Consider the following 23,851-nt stretch of genomic DNA (forward strand, 5'->3'; position numbering starts at 1 on the left):
ATAACAATTATTTATAAAAATTACTTATCTAGATAGTTTCTTTAAAACTTCATCCTATGCTTAGGAGTAACATTGGAATTTAAATTTCATTTTCCAACACTCAACGATGAATATTATACACTTTCTGTTGACCATTCCGGTCATTTTTGTATCTGGAGCGGACAAGATGCCTGCGGGAGAAAGTTCTAGAACCTCTAAACCCAGTCCCCTAGTAACCCTAGAATCGGCGGTAACACAACCTTCAAAGGACCCATTCAAGACAATTAGTGCCTTGTCAAAAGCAACAAAAGTATGGAAGTCAGCGGTATCAGTATCAGGTGACTCTAAGACTGTACCTACTCCAGTTTCGGAACCAATGATCACTCGATCTTTTCAAGAACCAGTATCTCAAGAACTTGAATTCCAATCAGATACTGAAATTAATGAGTCAGGATCCGGTTCAGATGAGGATGAGGATGACGATGACGATGAGGAGGAAGAAGAAGACGATAAATCTACCTCATCTAAAAACGGAAAAGGCAGCCCAAAAGCTCAGCCTGGAGTATCTTCAAGCAGTACATCCTCAGCAAGTCCAACATCTCCAACTACAACATTATCACAAACTGGATTGGGACCAAGTGGTTCCCACGCTCAACAAGATCCCGGTGTAGGTGTTCCAGGAGTTGGTGTTCCAGGAGTAGGTGTTCCAGGAGTAGGTGTTCCAGGAGTAGGTGTTCCAGGTGTAGGTGTGCCAGGTGTAGGAGGTGTTCCCGGAGTTGGCGTTGCACCAGGGGTAGGTGTTCCAGGAGTTGGTGTTGCACCAGGTGTAGGTGTTGGAGCTGATAGTAGTGGATTGCCTGGAAGTGGTGGTCTTGGAGCAGGAGCAAAGGCTGGGAAAGGTCAAGGATCTGGTCTACAGGGACCAGGAGGTGTTGGAGTAGTACCTGGTGTAGGTGATGCAGCTTCTTCTTCTTCACCAGGAAAACCTCCAGGAGTAGGAGCAGGAGTTATGCCTGGAGTTGGTGTACGAGCACAAGGAGGAGTAATAATTGGTGCGCCAGGAGTAGCAGGTGTGCCAGGAGGAAAGCCAGGACAACCAGTATCTCAAGAACTTGAACTGAAATCAGACACTGAAATTAATGAGTCAGGTTCCAGTTCAGAAGGGGAAGACGATGACGATGAAGAAGAGGAAGAAGAAAATAAATCTACCTCATCTAAAGGAGCAGGAGGAAAGGCTGGAAAAGGTCAAGGATCTGTATCACCAGGAGGAGGATCCTCAGCAAGTCAAACATCTCCAACTACAACACCACAATCTGGCTTGGCATCAAGTGGTTCTCATGCTCAACAAAGTCCTCAACAAGATCCAGCGCCTAGTAAACCTAGTGGAGGAGGTGTGCCAGGAGTTGGAGTTCCTGGTGTTGGCGTTCCCGGTGTTGGAGTACCAGGAGTAGGAGTTGCGCCGGGAGTTGGTGTTGTACCTGGAGTAGGGGGTGCAACAACTTCTTCATCATCAACAACTTCAACTTCAACTTCAACTACTACTACTACTACAACTTCATCAGGAAAACCTTCAAACCAAGGAAGCCATGGTACTTCTCCAAGAAATGCAGTAACCAGACAAACTGACTCAATATCAGGACCCATACCATCACCAGGAGATCCAAGAGCAATTACTGGACAAATGGGTTTGTTATATTCAAGTAAATCTTTTGTAGGTGAAGGAGAAAGGTTTGCTGTACAGTTCCTGGGAGATTTTAAACCAAAACCAAGGAGATATGAAGGACAAGGAACAGATGCAGTAAAACTAAAACAATTCATTTTCGAAGAGGTCAAATCGCTGGTGCAAACCTTAATAAACCTTAAATTAGCAATTGCAAACGACTTTGTTGAAATCAGTGAAAAGTTGAAAAAGAAAAATCAAAATTACGTACCGAAATTAAAGTTGTTAAAAGGAGAACAATTTGACACCAAACAGAAGGTAGCCAACGTACTAAAAGGGTTCAATTCTCTGTACTTCGTATTTTTTATGAACCTTAACCTAGCGAAAGAAGTTAACAAACCGGAAGAATTGGCAGAATTTCTTTGGAAACTAAATACAATCCCAGATAAAGTAGGAAGAGAATTTGAGTTAGCAATAGAAAAAACTAAAGGTTCAGAGAAAAAGAAGGAATTAGAAGAAGCATTTAATTCAATAGGGTTAGGTTTCAAAATAGCACAGTACGCAACAAATGACATCCTCTCAAGTATAACAAATTCAGTCTACTCCCTGATAAAACTAAAGAATTTTGGAGATGATTTTGTTACCGAAGTAAGAAAGTCACTGCAAATGGTTCCACACCAAAAGAACCTAAACGGATCAGCATTTATAGTCAAAATCTCAGAAATAATCAACAAAAAAGGAACAGAAGATCAGGATCAAACATCAGGAAGTGGGTCAAAAGGAACAGAAGGAGGATCACTAAGGGGGCAAGATTTGACAGAAGAAGAAGTTTTGAAAGTTCTGGATGAACTAGTGAAGGATGTAAGCGAAGAACATGTTGGAATAGGAGATTTAAGTGACCCAAGTAGCAGAACACCAAATGCAAAACCAGCCGAACTTGGACCTTCACTAGTGATACAAAATGTACCGTCAGACCCCTCAAAAGTGACACCAACACAGCCTTCAAATTTGCCACAAGTACCAACAACAGGGCCGGGGAACGGGACGGATGGAACAACAACAGGACCAGGTGGAAACGGGGAAGGAGGCAAAGATTTGAAGGAAGGAGAAAAGAAAGAAGGATTATTTCAAAAGATCAAAAACAAACTCTTGGGCTCAGGATTCGAAGTCGCAAGTATTATTATACCAATGACAACAATCATATTCAGCATAGTCCACTAAAACTAAAAACACAACTAACCACACTAATTTATAATATACACAATAAATATTAAACACTACACATTCAGAAAAAAATTACAAAAAATGATAAATAATGTACGTATCACTGATCGGAAGGTCAAATGTAGGAAAATCATCGCTGTTTAACTCAATTTTAGCTCAGGCAGGAAAGGCCTCCAACATACTCAAGTCAATAGTCTCAGAAAAACCAGGAACGACAAGAAACTCAAAACAAGCGCAGTTTTATCTAAAAGGAAATAAAATAACATTAGTGGATACAGGAGGATTCGAAGCCTTCCTAACGAAAACCCCCAAAAGAGAAGATTCTTCAATCTTCAAGATAATCGAGAAGGAAACACACAAAGCAGTGGAGAGTTCAAACTTAATTTTCTTTGTTCTTGATGGAAATGAAGGAGTAACTCAACTGGATATCCACCTGGCGGAAAAATTAAAAAACTGGGTGGATCAGGCGCACATTAAGCCCGAAGTCAAGCTAGTGATAAATAAACTGGAAAATAAAGGCTCAGAAGAGTACTATGAAGTGTTAAGCGACTGCTTGTCAGATTGTTACACACTATATATGGGAGAACCGCTGTTTGTGAGCGCCCAAGAGCGCACAGGAATAGAAAAGCTTACAGGAATCATGGAAAAAATGCTCCCAAATAAAGAAACGAGAAAACTGGAGGAGATGGCAATAATGCCAAAAATAGACAACGAAGAAGCCGAAAATCTTGAGGCGTTGGAAGAAATTGAGGACCTTCATAACCACTATGAGATTGAGAAATCACTGAGGGTTTGTAACACAGTAAAGGGGAACTACAAACCAAGCGAAAAGTGGCTTAAACTCCTCAATAATGTATGCGGAATACCATTTATATCAAAAGAAGAGGACGGATTTGTTGTGCCCTCAATTCACTCGCCATCAGAAATGCTAGCGAACCTTTATTTGTCAGATAATCATAAAACACAGCCTCAGACACCCAGCGCTGAATTCCTCAAATCAACCTTAAATAATTCTTTTGAAACAAACTCAAATGAAAATATAGATGAATTAAATAATCCAAATTGTAAATTAGTAAATAATTCTGAACAGACTGAAGATTCAAATTTAGAGAACAACAAAACAAAACCCAAGACAAAAGTGATAGAAAATGTAATCAATCCAATTAATTTATTAGTATTGGGGAGCGTAGATAGTAACAGACACAAACTATTATCAATGCTTTGCGAGAATTATGGAGAAACTGAATTCTCAGACACATCACCAAATTGGCACTCGTTTTATTCTAATTGGCCAACTAGAGTGAAAGAGCAGGAGATAATTCAACCAGTGGAAATCGTGGTTCCATCACCATTGAACCTAGGAGGAAGTATAGGAAAGTCTGCAGTATTACAGACACTTTCACTCCTGAGAAAGTGTGATTTCGTGCTTTTCTGCATCAATAACGAGGATGAGAGTAGGAAATCTCAAGATGGAACTAAGAAATTGACTTTATCCAAAAGGGAAGTCTCTTGGCTTTCAAGAGCAGTAAGGTTCAATAAGCCAATAGCAATCGCAGCCTTGGTTGGAAATAGTTATCAAAACTGTAAGCTGTTCCTTACCAAGGATTATCCACTCAGTTTTGAGTTTCAAAATATACCTATTGTGTCAGTCCATCCCTCAGGAAATCTTGGGGAAAAGTCTATTAAAAAGCTCAAAAGTGACATAACCTCACTTTTGAATAGGAGTAAGAAGATGATTGAGACGAGTACTTTGAATTCATGGCTGAGAACCTTTATAGCAAAGTGGCCTCCGCCTTGGAAGGACGGTTCAAAGCTTAATTTGAAGTTTGCAGCTCAGGTGAGGTCAAGTCCTCCAACTTTCGTGCTCTGGTCTAATGTGTTTGCTACTTTCCCTCAGCATTACTTGAGGCAGTTAAAACTAGCACTTTCAGAGGAGTTTGGGTTCTTAGGAGTTCCTCTTAAATTCGTACTCAGAACCACTTTTAAATCTAAACCAAACTCTAGCAAGTTAACTGGCATTAAACTAAAACGCCAACTCTTCAACTAATTTCCACTTCATTATTACAAAATTCACAAATTAATATTTATTTTTACCTTAATATATATGACACTAATTATGATTAACAAGTTGGAAGATACGGTCTAGTCTTCCTGGTCTCAGAAGTGCTTCATCAAGTTTGGCAGGATCGTCTTCAGTGGACGCAACGACGATGATTGAGACGTCTGAAACTGGCGTCTTCTTGCTAACTCCATCGAGAAGCAGTAAAAGAGTTGATAGAATCCTCCGGTCCAAATCACCTGAAGAGTCCTTTGAGTTTGTGAAGTTATGGAGCCCTTCGAGACATATACACAACACGCCGTCACGGGCGTTTTCAATTGCGAAATCAAATAAAAACCTTAGCTTCTGCTCACTTTCTCCAAAGTACGGCATCAGAATCTCAGAAAACCTAATCACGCTCAGTTGCAAAGTCCTCAAGCATTCGTTCCCTTCAGAGTCAAAATTAACCTTTTCCTGCACAGACTTGAACCAGTCAATGAAAATGTTCCCGGAATTAGTGCCGTGAATTAGTATATTACTGTACCCATCAACTCCGTAAGAATCAAATAGTTGTTTATACTTGAGAGTATTTAGGAACATGGAACACATTTCAAGTTCAAACTCTGATTTAGGTTCAATATTAACATTGGATACACTCTCGGATATAAGTCTAGAGCTTTTTATAGTTACACTAGGAGATTCAGGAACTTTAAGTAAATCCTCATCTTCTATAAAAAGTTATACTTTTAGAAAACTTACCGAATTTCAACGAAATATCTGACAAACTTAGACCAACCAACTCGCAAACCTTCTCAAGTGTCTCAAAAGCTTCATTTAACTGAGATGTGTTGAGGAATCTGAGCCTGAAAAAGGAAATTTCAAACTCGGAAACTGGTTTATTGAGTAAAATGTGCTTCAAAAGTGATTCCAGCACCTTAAAATGGAGTGATTCCAAAGGGTTTGCGATAACAGGGTTTGAGAACAAAAACACCAAATCTAACTTCAAAATAGACATAAAACATACATTAAAAATTATTTTAAAGTTATTATAACAGAATTAAGTGTTTATCCATAATTTTCATTATTATACAAACTCAATTGTGATATGTGTAAACAATTCCACCAGTTTCACTAACATAAACAATTATAAAATTTTTGTCATTAGATAGGACATTCGTAATTTTTATCTAATACTTTAGTGACGCTATCTTTTAAGTAGTCTGGTGGTTCATTAACATCATCGAAAAGGTATTTTTTATCTGGAGATACCATGAGATGACTTCTGTATTTATTAAATTTAATGTGTGGAACTGGTTTGTATCCGATATCAAGTTCAGGATTCGGAATTAGAACAAGGCCCATTCGGTCCAAAAAGTTGTATCTATGCCTATGAAACCGCTTAATCATCTGAATCTGGTTCAGTGCCATGTAAACTAATCTTCCTATCTTCATCCCCTAAACTCAGTTAATTTTTAGTTTAGTTACTTGTATTTCTTCTGGCTTGTAGAATTTGGCTACTGTTGTAGTTTTGGGTATGAGTAAATCCGGACCCATACTCTTGATTGGGAAACCTCTGAAGTTAATGTACCAAATCAACCCCTTTTCAAGCTTATCCCAAGTGAAGGTTAGGTAATTGATGCCATCTCCCCAGTTGAATCCAATATGGTCCAGAATTGGTCTTCGAAGCCAATGCTCCTTAGCGTCAATATCACCTACTCTGAACTTTTCCACAAAAAGACCCAAGGGCATTCCATGGAGTTCAGGAGGCCAATTTTCATTCTCAGGAACCCTAAAACCACTCTTTAAAGTATTAAATGTTATAGGATTAAACTCTTCTCCAGTACTCTCACTCTTTATCAACAACTCCTTATTATAATCATAATACATATCCTAAACATTATTTAGTTTGGTAATAAATTTCTAATAGTTGATATGGAATTACATTGAAAAGAACGAGTGCTTGTAAAACTTGTTCAAATGTCCAATGAAAAAATGCGTAATGATATGCTCCTTCAGTTTCAGCTCTAGTATCTCGTTTAATGAGTGGACATGTAGCTCTGTTTTTGTCTAGGATTTCGTTTACTATTTTCCTTAGTATATCAGGCTTTGGTATAGCTTTATTGGTAGGTTCAGGAAGAATTTGAGGGTACTTAAACGGCATCTGTTCCCTCATACGCTGTTTATTCAGCAACATATTCTCCAGCACTATCTTCTTCACCTTAGTGATACGCTCAATGTTGTCTGGAGATATGGAATCATAATCACCATCCTTTAAATGTGTCCTGTTAACTGATGACAATCTTGACGCTTTAGACGTAATAAGGTTATCTCTTCCTGAAATAACATAATTTATTCAAATTCACCTGTTAGTTTTTGTCGAAATTTACTTTCCTGGACGTAACTTCTCGTCGAGAAACCTAAGAGCCATAGTAATTTTGGCGCTTCAAGTAAATCAGAGTCTAAAAAGTCCCTATTCTTTCTCCTTAACTTTTCTCTATAGATTTTAATGTAGCTTGAACCTTTTTGCTGTAGGTTAATTAGGCGGATCAAATGTCCTAGATTTTTTCCAAGTTTATACCCTGATAAATGATCCTTTTCGGACTTTTTGAACTCGAAATCACTTTCAATTTTGTAATCTCCAAATTTGCTCTACAATTCATCATACACATTTGAACTTACTCTGTATGCTAAAAGTGCTGTTAGGAGTTTCCATAGCCTTCTGGATACCATAAATTTCGTCTCTTGGCCTTCATCTCCACTAGGTGTTGTTTTTATAAATTCCACTAATTCATATTCATCATTTTTACTCTTTTTTAATTCTTTATTATGTTTTAATTCTTTATTATTTTCCAATTCATCCTTGGATTCCAATTCCTTATTATTTTCTGTTTCTTTATTGGATTCCAACTTATTTTCATCATTTTTACTATACAATAAAACAAGTTTTTGTGTATAATTTGGTAATTTTAATTCCTTATTAATGTGTGTCGGTGTAAAATTTCCAACTCTAGATTCCAGTACAAAACCATCAATTACCAATGCGATATATATAATAAATATAAAAAACACAAACATTAAGCATTTTAATTTACAATGAATGAAAAATTTTCTAGTGTTGTTCTGAAGGCCTGACTCTCGATTTCTGGTAAACCACCAATGCTATACACACTATAACAGATCCTAAAGTCTTCTTCAGAGTAATTGGTTCTCCTAATATAATGAAACTCAAAATCATTGTAAAAAATGGTCTAAGTGTTTGGAATATTGAAACTGCGTTCGCTCCAATTATCTAACAAATTTTCATTTTATTTAAATTACCTTTAAACAATAAATTTGTATTCTCCAAGCCGTTAATAATATTGCAACCACAGAATATAATGAACATAATATTTGTTTAACTATATTATTCCATTAATATTAATATAGTAATTAATATTAGTAAAGTGAGAAATAATATAGTAATTAGTTGATATAGTAATTGAATTAGTATACAATTGTAATGTATTAATGATTTTATGGCTAATTTTATTGATTTTAATTGCCAAATGGAATCAATAATTGAGCCTGGAAGGCATACTAATATTGATATTGCTACTTGATTTCTTAAAAGTGATAATGAATCAAATTTATCACTAGACATTTTTAAAAATACCACCTAATACAATTTTATATACTTATGCTAATTAATAGTAGTTAAGAGAATACTTGGAATGATTTAGTTATTGGAACTAATAATAATAAAATGTATGATGTCTTGGATTCTAGAAATGATGAGAATTTAAAAATTACCATCAAATTTATTGTATAAATCGAGTCCTAAGAACACACCGATGAAGGAAAGAAATAAACAAAAGATTGTAATTGGTACGATTTTTTCGATTTTGAATAAATGTGAAAAGATTGCAGTAAATATTGGAATTGAAGGTGAGAGTATTCCAATGGTTGAGGCTTCTGCATTTTCCATAATAAAGGGTAAAAGAGACTGTCGAATTGCACCTGAAAGACAACCTGCAATCATTGTATAATTAGTATTTTTATCCTCAGTTAATGCTATTATTGGTCTTTTCTGGTTAAGTTTAATTCCGTAGGTTAAAAAGATCAGAAATGGGATAGTAATTATTGATCTGAGGAATATGAACGAGGAGCCTGTAGCTCCCACCACTATGAACGCTTTTATAAACACTGAGTTTGCTACAGAATTTTAAAAATCAAATCCCTCACCTGAGTAGAGAAATATTGCTAAAACCATGAGCAAGTTCGCTAGAACCATTGGGTGACAGTTTCTAGTGAACCATGAAATCCAAGGCGATTCAGAAGATTCAGAACAGCTCTTTCCGCAAATTTCACACGGACCTCCTGTACAAGTCTGTTCACATGTACATGGGATCAACAATTCATCTGAGGTGTAATTTGGATCTTCTACATTTAAATTCCAATCCGTCATGATTTTTCCAACTCTAACTTTATTTCCTAATTAATTTAAATATTAAAAATTATTCCTTGGAATTTTCCAACAATTTTTAAACTAGATTACTTTTTATTCTTTCTTTCCATACCCGATTTCCACTGTATTATACATTTATACTAAATATTAATATATATAAATTTTTAAAATAAATTAAAAATCAACAAAATCAAATTTTTACAAAATCAAATTCTAACAAATTCCATAAAATCAAATTTCCAGTCAATTCCCGTCAAATTCCATCAAATTCCTATCATTTCCCTTAAATCCCCTTATCCCATCAAATTAAGAAAGTGGATCATCATCTTCAAATATCTTTTCCTGAGATGTATGAGCAAATTGTATAAAGTGAAGTGGTCTGTGTATTGGATCATAAAAGGGTTTTGGTACTTCAATTTGTAATTGAAAGTTCATGTGTGGTGAGTGTTTTGCTCCCATGAAGTTATAGTTCCAAGCTCCATCCACTGGTACTAGGAAAAACCCTTTAAACGTATCCGATACTAACACTTGTACCTTTTCCAATTGTAGATTCTGTGGCTTTTCCAGAGCGTTAACTAATCTTCTTGCTGAGATTGCACAGGAGCCTGGAGTGAATGTACATGTTGTCATCACTGCTGTAGGGTCCCATCCAAAATCATTAATCATTTTCTGGTGCATTTCCAGTGTTTGTTGTTCAATTTCTCCTTCATTTGGTCTCGTGAATATCCAACCAATTGGTACCAGCTCTGACAATGCTTCATGTTCAGGCTTCAATTTAGGTAATACAATAGTCTTATGTGTTCCCACTTGTGGTACTAATACCATACACACTATTGAATACACTAAAAAAATTTAAATCACATAATAAATGGATGTAGTTAAGGGGTTAGTTAAGGGGGTATAACTCCGTAACGGAGCTTGGTCAAGGGGTACCCCTAGGAAATAACTAAATAACTACAGTAGATAACTAATCCTAGGATAACTAACTACTATATATAACTAAGACCCTTTCAGGGGGTGGTTGGCCGTGTGACCAAGCACCGTAACGAACCTGTATGTTCATTTTTTTCAACTTTGGAATATAAATATGCACCAACTTGTGTCCTTAAATCAGCAATTGAAATTAACTTTTTAATCAAATTATTTGGCAAGACAATAACTTGTTCAGACTCGACAGGTACGACATAAATATGTTTGGCTCTCAAATGTAGAGTTCCTGATGCTAGACATCGATTACGCCAATCAGTTTTACTTGCAAACACTTGCTGTTCATGTGGTGACTGTGTAGTAACCACAATCTCTTCTCCATGTACATTTACAGTTTTAGTTGTCACTGATTTCGGTCCCACTTCTATATTTTCTTCAATTTGTTGTCTTTGGACATCTGGTGGCATTATTTCCATCCCCAGTATTATATCTCTTATTTCAGTCTGTGTCAACGATGTCACTGTTACTGAATTCCTCTTGGCATAGTCGGCCAATATTAAATCCTTGAGTGCAATTTCCACATTAATCCATTCATTATCTGTTAGATTCGGCCACACATGGTGTGGTAGTGTGATTGTTGTTTTATTTGGTTTCAGGATACATTTGGCACGTTCTGTATTAACGTGAATTGCTCTTAAAATTAATATTAGTCTACTGAAAGCCGTGTAACTACTTATACTCTTTAACCAGTCATCATATAAATTGAAGAGTACCATTTCTGGCTGTGTTGCTCTTAATATCAAGTCACCAAACTTCTCCAATTTCATTATTGACTGGTATGGTAACTGTAATTCACTTCCTTTAATCACTATGTTTGGGAAATCTACCAAGTGTACTTCTAACGGATCTAACATTCCTCTTCTCGTTACTATTATTTGTTTCGGCTGTTCTTCTACTGGCAATGATCTAATCAATGCTACTACTTCTTCTGCTGTTTTCCATTTCGATAATTGTGACAGACGTTTCTGTCCTGCCCACACCGATGTATGGATCACTTTTAGAAACAATTGTCCCGTCTTAGGGTTAAATATGAAAATTGCTCCATTTACTGGTTTCGTTGTTAAATTTCCTTCAAATGTCTTATGTATTGTCACTCTATATACGTTTGTATCATCTACAAACCAAATTGTTTGTGATCCAAACAATTCTCCCATGTTCTGTGATGACAGATATGGTTCTGTCGGCTCACTACTATACAATTGTAAACTCTTTCTTATTCTTTCTCTCAGGACAAATAATGCTGGGTTTGCTTTCATGATTTTATTCATTGCTCTCACCATCAATTCTCTCATTCCTTCAAACCAATACCCATATCCGCTATGTAAATTATATGCCAAATCCACCGCTATTAAACATCCTGTCGGACATGGGTATATCGACATACTATCTCCTGTATAATCTAGGAATTTTGATCTTGAATATCTTTCTATATCATGTGAATCATAATCACCCCAACGTAATTGTACATCTATCCAATATTTCGTACCATTCTCCACTAAATTATTCATATAAGAGTAAATAATAGAATAAAATAGATAATAGGGTTAAATAGGATTAAGTAGCTAGAGTAATTAAATTAGCCTAGAGTACCTAAGTAACCTATTACCTATGTAACTAGAGTAACTAAGTAACCTATTACCTATGTAACTAGAGTAACTAAGTAACCTATTACCTATGTAACTAGAGTAACTAAGTAACCTATTGCCCAAATAGCCTAGTAAGCTTAAGTACTATAGCTAAGAACCCTTAAATACTTAAGTAGATAATAGTCTTAATTGGCCTTAACTACCCCTAACTACCTAAAACCTTAACTACTCCTACTACTTAAATACCCTAACTACCTAACTACCCCTTAACTACCTAAATACCCTAACTATGTTGTTACATTTTTCAATTGGTGATGTATCAGTTAATAATGATGGTTTACCAAATTTCCATTTATATGATGATGTTAATAATATGTCAGCACATGAACTATTCATTTTATATGACTTTCTAGGGTGTATTGTTTCTTTTTGTACCGTTTCAATTTCTAATGAATCCAATTCCATATCCAAGACTTGACATAAATCCATTACTAAACTTTCATGTATCTTTTGCCATAAATGTGCTCTGAATATTTGTATCAATGAGATTTTAAGTGTTGGTAGTTTTCCATGCATGAAGATTCCTGTCAAGTCCAACTGTACTTGGAATCCTACATACACGTTTGCTCGGTTTATTGTTGGTGACCACCAAAGTGTAAATCTACGGTTCGGTATTTGTGTTAATCCACTCCGTTGTGCGTTTGTTAGTTTTTTATACTTCATTGACTCTTCAAATCCTGACGCCTTTTCCCAAAATAATCCTTCCCATGTTGAGAAATATGTACCTTTAAATAGTGTATGTTCTAATATCGCTTCTACTCCTCCCAAAGCTTGAATCATATCCGTTCTATAATTATTCAAATTCCATAACTTTCCATCATGACGTTGATGTGTCCACCAAAATGGATTAAATCTCAGCACTTGGTATTTTCTAAAATACAACGTCACTCTCCATCCCTTATCATATGCCAATGTATGTCGATCCTTTTGAAATAACGTGTTGATTCTTGGTATTCCTCTATCCCATGAATCTTCTAAATCTTCCAATGTCAATCTTCTATTTTGTTGTTGTGCTTCTTGACGTTTTAATGCATATTCTGCCCATACACGTTGACTTTCTATAAATTCACTTTCCCATGTTTGAATATATCTAAAAATACGTTACGGTGCTTGGTCAAGGGGTACCCCGTAAGGGGTATAAATAAAACCCTGGAGGGGGAGATAAAAAACTGTGTAACCCCGTAAGGGGTAAATAATTAACTACTATAGATAACTAAGGAACTACTGTAACTCCCGTAAGGGGTAAAACTCCGTAACGGAGCTTGGTCAAGCAGGTTAGGATAAAGAACTACTGTGTATAACTAGTAGTATAACTAACTACTATAAGTCTATTACTATCCGTTGGAGCAAGCACCGTAATGGATACCTATAAAGATTAGGTATAAGTTGATCATCTTCATGTGACATACCACTACGAAAATGTGTAATACCAACATCAGTTTGTTTACTAAAACGTAAATCAGATTGTGGTATAAGAATATGTCCCATAGAAAGCATACCTAAACCACCTAATTCTTTAGGACTATAAAAAACAACAGGTGGAAATCGACTAGGCATTTTACTATTTAATCCAATTTTAATTCGAGTTTGTATTTTATTTTCACATTTTACTAATAAATCTAATAATTCATTTGTATGTATTGTTGCTTCTCTAAAATATGTCATTAATGATATTAATGCTGTATTCCATTTATTTGCTATTTTTGTAAATGTTGTACTACCTGATGACATTAATATTTGTCTTATTCTATTCTCAAATATACTCATACTCTCATTTGATACTCTTAAATATGCTATTGCACTCAATTCTTTCGTTTTCATATTCTGTAATCTCCAACTACTCTCTTTTAATACCATACCACCACCACTCATAGTACCACTCATAGTACCCATACTATTGGTACTACTGTGGGTAAAATCACCGGTACGGAATTTAATAATTCGTATTTCAAATCCACATAATGAAAAGAGTAAATTAGGATTATCTTTACTATATACAGATACAAATGAATCAGACCATTCAAGTGTAGTTATAGATCTTGGTAAACGTGATTGCATTTCCCAAAATGCAGCACGACCTAAATTAACATCATGTTTCATTAATCTCATTCTACAATCTTTAGGCCAGCAATTTTTATTATTATATCCTACAACATTTTCATTATTCGGATCAGGATTCTCAGTCAAATATCGTTGTACCAATTGTCTAGCTTCTTCACTATTAAACTTGAATAATATATATATTTCATCAATAAATCTCATAAACATACGAATAGGATGTTTTAATTCAATTTCTGTTGATGGAAATGTTAAAAATTCATTTTCAGAATTATATGGACCAGCAATTTCAGTAGCTCTTCCTAATCCTAATAATAATAAATCCAATACTAAAGAATAATACATGAAAACAAATGGTGAAAATTGTAATCCTCTTATAAATCCAAAACTATTAATATGTGACATATCTTTAAATGATATTGAGACATTATTTTTCGCTGTTATATAATCTGCAATATTATGATCTACAATTAATCTTAATAATCTATTCAATAATGTCAAATCTACTTTTTCATATACTTTATCATATTTTGTACTTAATAATACTAAATAATTTGGTTCATTATTTAGTCCATTATTTAGTTCATTATTTGGTCCATTATTTAGTCCATTATTTGATCCATTATTTGATCCATTATTTGATCCATTGGTTTCCCATATTGATGTGAAATTATTAATACCTTGACATATTTTATATACTAATAATGGTGGTGGTTCAGAATCGGATGGTTTGACCCAATTTGGAAATAATTTCCTATTATCTGCTTCATACCATAAATATTGATTTAAATATGCATCAGTGATTTTTTCTAATGGATCAATATCATAGACCGGTATCAAATGTGAATACATATCAAAGAATTCTATTGTAACTTCTTTAAATGCTCTTTGTGTTAATAAATGTCTTTTGATTCGACTTAAACATTCATGTGGATTATCATATGCTTGTTCTATTAATCCTAATTCTTCTCTTTGTGATTGATTTAATCTACCCTTGGATGCATATGGTTCTTTTAATTGTTCTAAACTTAATATTAAGATTTTAGTATCATGTTTATAATTCAATGGTGGAAATGGTATATGTACAAATTTCCTTGATTCTAACCAATGTACTGCTGTTGTATATATTGCTACTGCTTCTTCACCTGATAAGTATGGACCATCTTTTAAATAATTATATTGTCTCTCATGTTCTGCTTTTAAATATAATCTTGTTAATCTACCTAGATTCTTACGACATACTGTCTTATCTACTGTCGCTCCTCTTTTTATACGTTCTCTATTATAATAACATGCATTTGTCCACCAGTCTGCTTTTAATTTTACATATCTTAATATCATATTTTCTATTGGTGAGGGTAATTGTGGTACTTTCCATGGTATATTTGCTTTCCAGCATCTCCATGCTTCACTTAAATGTTGTAATATTGTTCTTGATTTACTTGCTCTTATTCCTTCCGGCATCATATCCAAAATATCATGCATCACTGCTGCTCTTAATTCTAAATCGAAATGTGACTCTACTCTTTGTTTTGTTACTGTTTTTGCTACTCCTTTTGTTACTCTTCCTTCAAATTGACGTGCTAACAAATTACCCAACCATCGTTCTAATAATGGTAAGATTCCTCTTAAAAAGAAACACCATACACGCCAACCACATATCCAAAATCCACATCCTGGTCCTTTCCCCACCGGACCCGTATTAAATCGATAATAAATCAAATGTTTCAAATCTTTACACATTCTTACTTGACGCATTAGACGATATTTGTATCGATACATTCCTGTTAATTGTCCTACATGTGAGAAGATATATTGCAATCCATCTGCTAACTGATATGCATCTACATTTCCTAATCGATACTGTACATGTGAATCCACTACTAATTTTGTTAATCTTAATATTTCTCTACATAAATGAAATGCATTTCCAAATCTTGACTTTTTTCTCTCTTTTGTTGTCAATGTTTTCACTGGCTTCAAATTAAAATTATAATCCAAATGTAAATAATTTAAATTCTTTCTGTGTATTAATAAATTTAACATATTATATCCTTGACGACATACTTGTAATCCTACTTCCACCCAATCCAATTCTGTACTTTGAAAGAATTTCGTTCCTCTAAATACTTTAAATAATCTTCTTTTTTTCATTCCTTTTGGTTTCTTAGCGTGTAAATTACTTATTACCCATCCTTTTAATAATTTTTGATAACTTACTCTTACTTTGACTGGATATTCTTTTGGTACATGTTCTCTATACCATGTATTTACTATTGGTAAATCTATTGCACGTCTACACATTCCACTTCTTTTATTAAATGGATGTGGTGCCCAATATAAACTTATACCATTTCCTGTTCTTTCTGTTTCTAATTCTATTCTTGTTAATAATGGTTTTATTCCATTTAATTTATATTCTTCCGTTACGGTGTCAGTATCACCAAGAGAAGTATCCTCAGTACTAGCCCCAAAAGGGGCTACCTTATTAGTTCCCTTTCCCATAGTACACTCCATAGCTGCAAAATTAGCTCCCTTTCCATTAGTACACTCCATAGCTGCAAAATTAGCTCCCTTTCCATTAGTACACTCCATAGCTGCAAAATTAGCTCCCTTTCCATTAGTAGTAACTAAAAAAATTATTAATTAATTAAATAAATTTATTTAATTAAATTTTCTATTTTCCTCTTGAAGAATTAATTTTCTTACCATCATATTTATTATCTTTATCTTTAGTAATTTTATTACGTGTACTTTTATCTCTAGAATTACTACGTCGATCTCTATGTCTACTTCGATCTCTATCTCTATGCCTATCCTTATCTCTATGTCTTTCTCTAGAATTACTACGTCTTCTATCTCTATCTCTATCTCTATCTCTATCTCTTTCTTTATGTTCCTTCATAACACCATTCACACCATTAACACCATTCAATTCCACACCATTCACAACACCCTTTCCATCAACACCATCCCTACTATCCCTACTATCCCTACTATCCCTACTATCCCTAACATCCCTAACATCCCTAACATCCCTACTATCCTTACCACCCTTAATACCCATACTACTCACATAATTGTATTGTATTGTATATGATGGTATTGGATTAATAATTGGATCATAATGAAAAATAGGTAAATCAGGATCTTCATGTCGTATGTATGAACATAATTTGGTATGATAATTGGTCATGGCAACTTTCCTAGGACGACTATTATATAAGTATGGAAAGGCGATTTTATATTCTGTACGAATTTGTTGTCGAATGATTAATTTACTAATGTCATTGAACTCATTCCAATCTTCATCTTCATCAATATCACGATACAAAGGTTCAAATTTGGGACCACCTGGTATTGCTGTATTTAATGCCTTTGCTGTATAAAAGGCTTTTAAATTGAATAGATAGAAATAATTGTCATCTAAGATGTCGGAGAATAGCTGTGATGCTAGACGGAATAATACTGCCATTTGTTCCAACGTCAGGAACCATCTACGATAACTTGTTCCATTGATATGTTTCCGGTTATATTGTAAAGGTTTATGATCATAGAACCATTCAATTACACTTTGATCTTCTTCTGGATCCAATTGCATTTGTATTGCCTCTAGTGGTTCCAAGTCTAATATATTTTCTCCATAATCTATTGGTGGTTCTTCATCATCAAATGGTGGGAATCTCATCCTCTTAAAATGACGACGGTCTCTTTTCTCACGACGCATCATTATCCACATGGTTCCCCATTGTGCTAAAAATATCGGATCTACTACCCAGGGGATTTCATCTACAAATGTTATTGCTCCTGTCACATGATAAAGTGCTTGGACATTTCTCACTTGTTCCCATGGCATGGGCATATTCTCTAATAACTTATACACTGCGTGTGGTACATATTTCAATGCTCCCAAGTATACTCTTTTATCATATCTATAACGACGACTACTCATGTCTCCATGATCACGTATCACTTTACGCACATGTTCCGGTGGCATCTGCATACTCAAATTACTCACTGACGATACAGGTTTAGAAAATTTTCTTGTATTCAATTTCTGCCATTTTCGAGCCTTCTCTTGTAATCTTTCAAAATCTCCAAAATGAAATCTTACTTCCATATCATTTTCTACCGTTACGGTGCTTGGTCCAACGGCATCACCTTCCTCACCATCCATAGTATCATTACTCTTATCAGCACTATCCTTAGTATCAGTAGTATCAGAATCCTTACTCTTAGCAGTAGTTTCTTTAGTTTCTTTAGTATTTTTACCACTAGTATCCTTTTTTCCTTTAGTACTCTTAGTACCAGAACCCTTACCACCAGTAGCTCCCTTAGTATCCTTACCAGTAGTGGTCTGATTAATATTATTGAAACCAGGTGGTGGCATAATAGGCATATTAGGAATAATATTCGTAGGTAACATATTCATTAAAGGATTCATTATAGGATTAGGCATAGGATTAGGTATAGGATTAGGGATATTGTTACCCATGGGATTAGCCATCGGATTACCCATAGGATTACCCATAGGATTAGTCATGGGATTGGGTATTGGTATCATAGGTATAGGATTAGGTATAGGCATATTTGGCATAGGCACTGGGATAGTATTTGGTATAGTATTTGGCATGGGCATATTTGGTACTGGTATAGGATTAGGTATAGGTATTGGTACAGTATTTGGTATAGGCATCATAGGAATATTACCTAAAAAAAATTTAACAGTCACATGACTAAAAATATATTTAATTGAATAAAATTTTGTTAAATAGAGAAAATTTAGTTAATTAGACGAATTTTGTTTTAAAAAATTACTTGTATTAATAATTGGTATATTGACATTTGGAAATGGTAAATTTGGTAAATTACCATTTGGAACTTGTGTATTTTGATTTGGTAGTTGTGTATTTGCAATTTGATTTATATTTGGAATTTGTGTATTTGCATTTTGTTGATTTATATTTTCTATATTTATATTGGAATCTTGTCCAGAATCTTCTAATGGACTTGATTCTAATTTCGAATCCAATTCCATAATTAAATTAATTTAACATTTCAATTGCGATAAAATTCATTAAACAAATTATTTAATCAATTTCATTTAATATTTTATTAATATTAATATAAAAAATTAATTTATAATTATTATTAACATATTTTTTTTAATTCAACAGTGGGGAACCCATCCAATTTATCAAATTAACTAATTAAAATAATTAAATAAATTAGTAATCAAATTAAAAAATTAACCCAATTTATTAATAATTAAATTCTATTTATTAATAATTAAATTCTATTGAGAATGAAAAAATTAATAATTAAATCATAATGTGTAATGAATATTAAAGATTAATTTTGTGTAGATTGATTTTTAGCAAGATTAATTAAATCTTGTGGTATGATTTGATATGTATAATTAGAATCAGTACAAATCCATGCCATTTGTATATCACTAGTTTTAAGTGAACTTTCATCTCTACATTGTGATATTATATAACAAATATCTTTTAATGATTCTTTACACTTTTTTTCTTTTAAATTTAATTTCTCTATTTCTGTTTTTGCTATATGTTTTCCTTTTCCTATTGCCATTCCACCATATTTATAACATGCTCCATTACTTTCAATACAATATAATTCATCTACATCAATCCAATTAACTTAAATTAACTTAATTAACTATAAATTATATTAATTTAACTATAAATTATATTAATTTAACTAATTATTCTAAAAATTGATCGGGTTAGAAGAAATAAATTTTCCTCTCTAGATCAATTTGCTGCTATAAATTTATTACGTGTATTATTATTAATTCCAGCTAATAATATAGAAACACCAAATGGTCTGACATGCCAATATAAAGTATATGCGTGTACAAATAAAGCTATACGTTCAGCAATGATTCTTACTGGTGGTTTAGTACCATATTCTTTAAAGAATGATTTACATTCTTCTTGTGCTCTTTTTATTACACATTTGGCATCAGGTAATAGACCTGCAACTACAGCTCCTATTTGTTCATCAATTGCAAATACACGCCAAGCTGGTTTTGCTTGTAATACATTAGCATATGGTGAATCATCTTGTGTACCACAAGCTAAAGAATCTGCTGCAAATACAATACCATCAGAAAATACTACAGCAATAGCTGTAGGTGCGGAATCTACAGCTTTTGTAGCATATTCTACTTGAAATACTCTACCATCTGGTGAAAATGTTGATACAGATAAATCATAACCAGCACCAATTCCAACCATACTACAATATCACAATTTCAATAATAATTTTAAAAACAGTGTAATTACAAATAATTTGAAAAAAATTTTAAATAAAATTTTAAAAAATAGTGTTGTTTAAAAATAGTGTTATAAAAATATAATTATTTTAAATAAATTAAAATTAAAAATTTTTTATGAAATATTTTTAGATTCTCTTTCACGATTCCATTGTTCAATCATATCACGACGTTCTTCACTAGTTTGTCGTTTTCTTTTATATGGACTTCCACTTCTAATAAATAAATTAATAAATAATATTTAATTAATAATTTATTTTATTTATTTATTTAATTTTATTTAAATAATTTTGTAACCTATGATATGGTATTCTTTTTTTATATTCTGGAAATTCTTGATACATACGAGTCATTAATTTTCTTCTTAATGATCTTGGTACATGTTTAATATGCATAAAATTACAATAACCACCACGTCTACATTGTCCTTCTACAAATTGTCTACAACGTGCTTCACGAAAATCCGTTACAGGTGTATATTCACATTGTATAGGACGTCCTATTAATTATTAATCAGTAATTAAGAAAAGTTAACAGAAATAATAGAAAAATAATTAAAAAAATAGTGATTTTAAAAATAAATGTCCAAAATTGATCGGGTTGGAAGAAATAAATTTTCCTCTCTAAACCAATCTTGCTGCACCTAAACTCACTAACTACTCTAACTAATAACTACCTCTTAGGCTACTTAACTACCCTTAGGGTACTGTACCTATCTACTACCTATTCCTTAATTACTCTACTACTACTTAACTACTCTAACTTAACTACAGTTATAAGAATAAGATACCACCATAATATCTACCAGATAATGAAGTAACAGCTCTACAAGCAGCAGATTCATCAGAATATTTGATATAAACATTTCCTATTATATGATCACCAATATTATCACAGACGACCATATCTTCAATTTCACCATATTTCATCAATTCTAAAAAAACTTCTTCAAAAAACTCTTCAAAATGATCTGCCGCTTTATCCAATAATTCATCCGATACTATACCAATCAAATTAATAGAATAATATTAATATATAAATAAATGGATAATATATAATAATTATTAATATATAATAATTATTAATAAATATTAGTAATTGGATGTGTTGATACTCATTTGTCCTTCAGCAATAGCAATAGCAACAGGTGGATTTTGATACATATGACGTATAACAAGTGTTTGTGCAGCAGAAGGTTTATAATGTGTTCTACTACATTGATCACCATGACGACAAGCACCAATTTTCCAAAAAAATGGACAATTTACTCTATCTTCTTCTGTACCAATTATTCTAGCCAAATGTTCTGCCATCTAATATTAATCAATTTATATAAAATTTATTTTCAATATAATTATACAACATACAATGGGGGACCAAAATTTTATCAATTCTAATAAAATAATTTAAATTTTAATTTAATAAAATATTATATAAATTAAATTAATTTGTATAAATTATTGTGTATAAATTAATTTGTGTAAAAAATATGTTAAATAAATTAATTGGATTTAGAAAAGAAATAATTATTGGTAGTTTAGGAATTGGTACAATATATTTTGGTTATAAAAATTTACAAAATTATTTTCAATATAATCAATCAAATATTAAAATTATTAAAAATGTATTCATACAATTTCTATTCTAATTATTTTTATTAATTTATTCCTAATTTACTAATTCCTAATTACCAATTACTAATTACCAATTACTAATTACTAATTCCCTATCCCTTATTTCTAATTGCTAATTTACTAATTTCTACTTCGTAGTTAATATGTGTATAGGAAATATTGAATGAGAATTTGGAGAAGATATATAATAATATAAATAAGAAAGATTTATTATTAAGAAATGGTGATTTGATATTTATAAAATATAATTTGGATAAATTAAAATTCTTCAATAAATATAAATTATTATTATTAAGAAATTTATGTTTTAATCGTATTTTTGATGATGTTGGTATTATATATACTAATAATACCAATATCTATATACTCTTAATACCATCTATTAAACTACATAATATTACTAATATACAACATATTCTAACCAATAGACAAGATAATACTAATAGAGAAGAAAATACTAGTGTTACAGTAGATAATACTAATAGAGAAGAAAATACCAATACTACAGTAGTTAATAAGGATACTACCAGTGGTAAAGTGGATAAGAATAGAGGAATAATAGCTATAGAATTAGATGATTTAATACGTGAAAATAGACCAGATTTAATATCAATACGTAGACTTATATGTACAAATTCTATAAGAGAAAATTTATTAAAATCAATTAATTCAACAGTAATTGAATTAAGAAATTCTATTAGTCCATTTCTATACTTAATTTTAACAAATTGGTTACATAATTTTACTAATAAAGATAAATTTCTAAATGCCTTGACACTTTATAATGATTTAAATTATTCTAAACAAATTTTAATTCATAATAATAAACAATTATTTAATACATTAACAAGATTACATAATTCCTCCGTTACGGTGCTTGGTCAAGCAGATAGTAGTAGTAATAGTACTGAGGATAGTAGTAGTACTGAGGATAGTAGTAGTACTAATAGTACTAATGGTACTGAGGATATTAGTACCGTTGGACCAAGCACCGTTACTATGGGAAAGGGAGCTAATTTTACAGCTATGGAGTGTACTAGTGAGAAAAATATCAATGAAATTGCTGTTGTCACTAAAACCAGGGAGTCAGGTACTTTTTTGGATAGTAAGGTTACTAGTACTGAGGGAGATACTAAGGGAGATACTAAGGGAGATACTGAGGAAGTTGGTGAGGAAGGGGGTGCTGTTGTAGCAAGCACCGTTATGGAAGACATAATAGATGAATTAATAGAAATTGATGAAAAATTAAAAAATTATGAAATACAATTAATTAAATATAATAATATTATTAATAATTTTATACTATCCAATAAGAAATCTAATGCTGGAGAACTTAATACTAATGAACCCACTGTTACAGAATCTACTGTTACAGAACCTAATCCTGTAGAATCTAATACTACTGAACCTAATACTATATCTAATACTAAATCTGTTACAAAATCTAATACTGTAGAATTAAATAAGAGTTTGAAGAGAATTAGGAAAAAAAAATATTTAATTGGTGAAATGGAATTAATAAATATAATATATAAAAATAGTAATTTATTACCTAAAAATGATATAAATTTTAGTATATATAATTTTTTTGGTATGGATAGTTTATTTAATGGTACACAAGAATCTAATATATATTTAAAATTATCTTCACCATTTAATATATATAATGGTAGTATTAATAAAATCAGATTCCAAAATTTAAAATATACACAAATTCAAGATATTTTAGATTATAAACTTTAAATCTAATAAATTAATTAATAATTTGATAATTAATAATTTGATAATAATAATATATTGTTAATGATTATATTAATTTTTATAGTGTATGTGTGTATTATATATATATAATAATATTTATAAATGTAGTAATAAATTAA

At 32.4% G+C, this 23,851-nt stretch overlaps 8 protein-coding genes across 8 annotated transcripts, besides 6 other annotated features; 3 read left to right on the forward strand and 5 right to left on the reverse strand.

Annotated features, from left to right (window-relative positions):
* Positions 1-106: 106 nt before the first annotated feature.
* Positions 107-160: a sequence feature (Signal peptide predicted for TA03755 by SignalP 2.0 HMM (Signal peptide probability 0.910, signal anchor probability 0.002) with cleavage site probability 0.441 between residues 18 and 19).
* Positions 107-2,860, forward strand: TA03755 (sporozoite surface antigen, putative; the record flags this gene model as incomplete). Its single annotated transcript, XM_949884.1, has 1 exon — positions 107-2,860. One exon carries the CDS (start codon positions 107-109, stop codon positions 2,858-2,860), a length of 2,754 nt encoding a protein of 917 aa, XP_954977.1.
* Positions 2,786-2,854: a sequence feature (1 probable transmembrane helix predicted for TA03755 by TMHMM2.0 at aa 894-916).
* Positions 2,792-2,797: a sequence feature (GPI-Anchor Signal predicted for TA03755 by DGPI v2.04 with cleavage site probability 0.59159994 near 896).
* A 94-nt stretch (positions 2,861-2,954) lies between the features above and the next one.
* On the forward strand, positions 2,955-4,910 carry TA03760 (ORF1-related protein, putative; the record flags this gene model as incomplete). The annotated part of the gene is made up of 1 exon (XM_949885.1): positions 2,955-4,910. The coding sequence occupies one exon, from the start codon at positions 2,955-2,957 to the stop codon at positions 4,908-4,910; it is 1,956 nt and encodes a 651-aa protein (XP_954978.1).
* A 63-nt stretch (positions 4,911-4,973) lies between these two features.
* TA03770 (uncharacterized protein) lies at positions 4,974-5,916 on the reverse strand (the record flags this gene model as incomplete). Its single annotated transcript, XM_949886.1, has 2 exons — positions 4,974-5,629; positions 5,661-5,916. 2 exons carry the CDS (start codon positions 5,914-5,916, stop codon positions 4,974-4,976), a joined length of 912 nt encoding a protein of 303 aa, XP_954979.1.
* Positions 5,863-5,916: a sequence feature (Signal peptide predicted for TA03770 by SignalP 2.0 HMM (Signal peptide probability 0.777, signal anchor probability 0.000) with cleavage site probability 0.761 between residues 18 and 19).
* Positions 5,917-6,062: 146 nt separating this feature from the next.
* On the reverse strand, positions 6,063-7,976 carry TA03775 (uncharacterized protein; the record flags this gene model as incomplete). The annotated part of the gene is made up of 5 exons (XM_949887.1): positions 6,063-6,356; positions 6,387-6,791; positions 6,844-7,235; positions 7,265-7,550; positions 7,581-7,976. The coding sequence occupies 5 exons, from the start codon at positions 7,974-7,976 to the stop codon at positions 6,063-6,065; spliced, it is 1,773 nt and encodes a 590-aa protein (XP_954980.1).
* Positions 7,917-7,973: a sequence feature (1 probable transmembrane helix predicted for TA03775 by TMHMM2.0 at aa 2-20).
* Positions 7,926-7,976: a sequence feature (Signal peptide predicted for TA03775 by SignalP 2.0 HMM (Signal peptide probability 0.933, signal anchor probability 0.011) with cleavage site probability 0.655 between residues 17 and 18).
* A 1,675-nt stretch (positions 7,977-9,651) lies between these two features.
* TA03780 (splicing factor (PRP8 homologue), putative) lies at positions 9,652-19,074 on the reverse strand (the record flags this gene model as incomplete). Its single annotated transcript, XM_949888.1, has 6 exons — positions 9,652-10,187; positions 10,397-11,827; positions 12,218-13,068; positions 13,345-16,666; positions 16,746-18,746; positions 18,855-19,074. The coding sequence occupies 6 exons, from the start codon at positions 19,072-19,074 to the stop codon at positions 9,652-9,654; spliced, it is 8,361 nt and encodes a 2,786-aa protein (XP_954981.1).
* A 314-nt stretch (positions 19,075-19,388) lies between these two features.
* On the reverse strand, positions 19,389-20,299 carry TA03785 (proteasome subunit, putative; the record flags this gene model as incomplete). Its single annotated transcript, XM_949889.1, has 2 exons — positions 19,389-19,699; positions 19,840-20,299. 2 exons carry the CDS (start codon positions 20,297-20,299, stop codon positions 19,389-19,391), a joined length of 771 nt encoding a protein of 256 aa, XP_954982.1.
* A 153-nt stretch (positions 20,300-20,452) lies between these two features.
* TA03790 (U2 snRNP auxiliary factor, putative) lies at positions 20,453-21,650 on the reverse strand (the record flags this gene model as incomplete). Its single annotated transcript, XM_949890.1, has 4 exons — positions 20,453-20,552; positions 20,635-20,836; positions 21,128-21,337; positions 21,452-21,650. The coding sequence occupies 4 exons, from the start codon at positions 21,648-21,650 to the stop codon at positions 20,453-20,455; spliced, it is 711 nt and encodes a 236-aa protein (XP_954983.1).
* A 176-nt stretch (positions 21,651-21,826) lies between these two features.
* On the forward strand, positions 21,827-23,714 carry TA03795 (uncharacterized protein; the record flags this gene model as incomplete). Its single annotated transcript, XM_949891.1, has 2 exons — positions 21,827-21,961; positions 22,125-23,714. The coding sequence occupies 2 exons, from the start codon at positions 21,827-21,829 to the stop codon at positions 23,712-23,714; spliced, it is 1,725 nt and encodes a 574-aa protein (XP_954984.1).
* Positions 23,715-23,851: the final 137 nt, after the last annotated feature.

This window comes from Theileria annulata, chromosome 3, assembly GCF_000003225.4.
Source record: "Theileria annulata chromosome 3, complete sequence, *** SEQUENCING IN PROGRESS ***".
NCBI lineage: Eukaryota > Apicomplexa > Aconoidasida > Piroplasmida > Theileriidae > Theileria > Theileria annulata.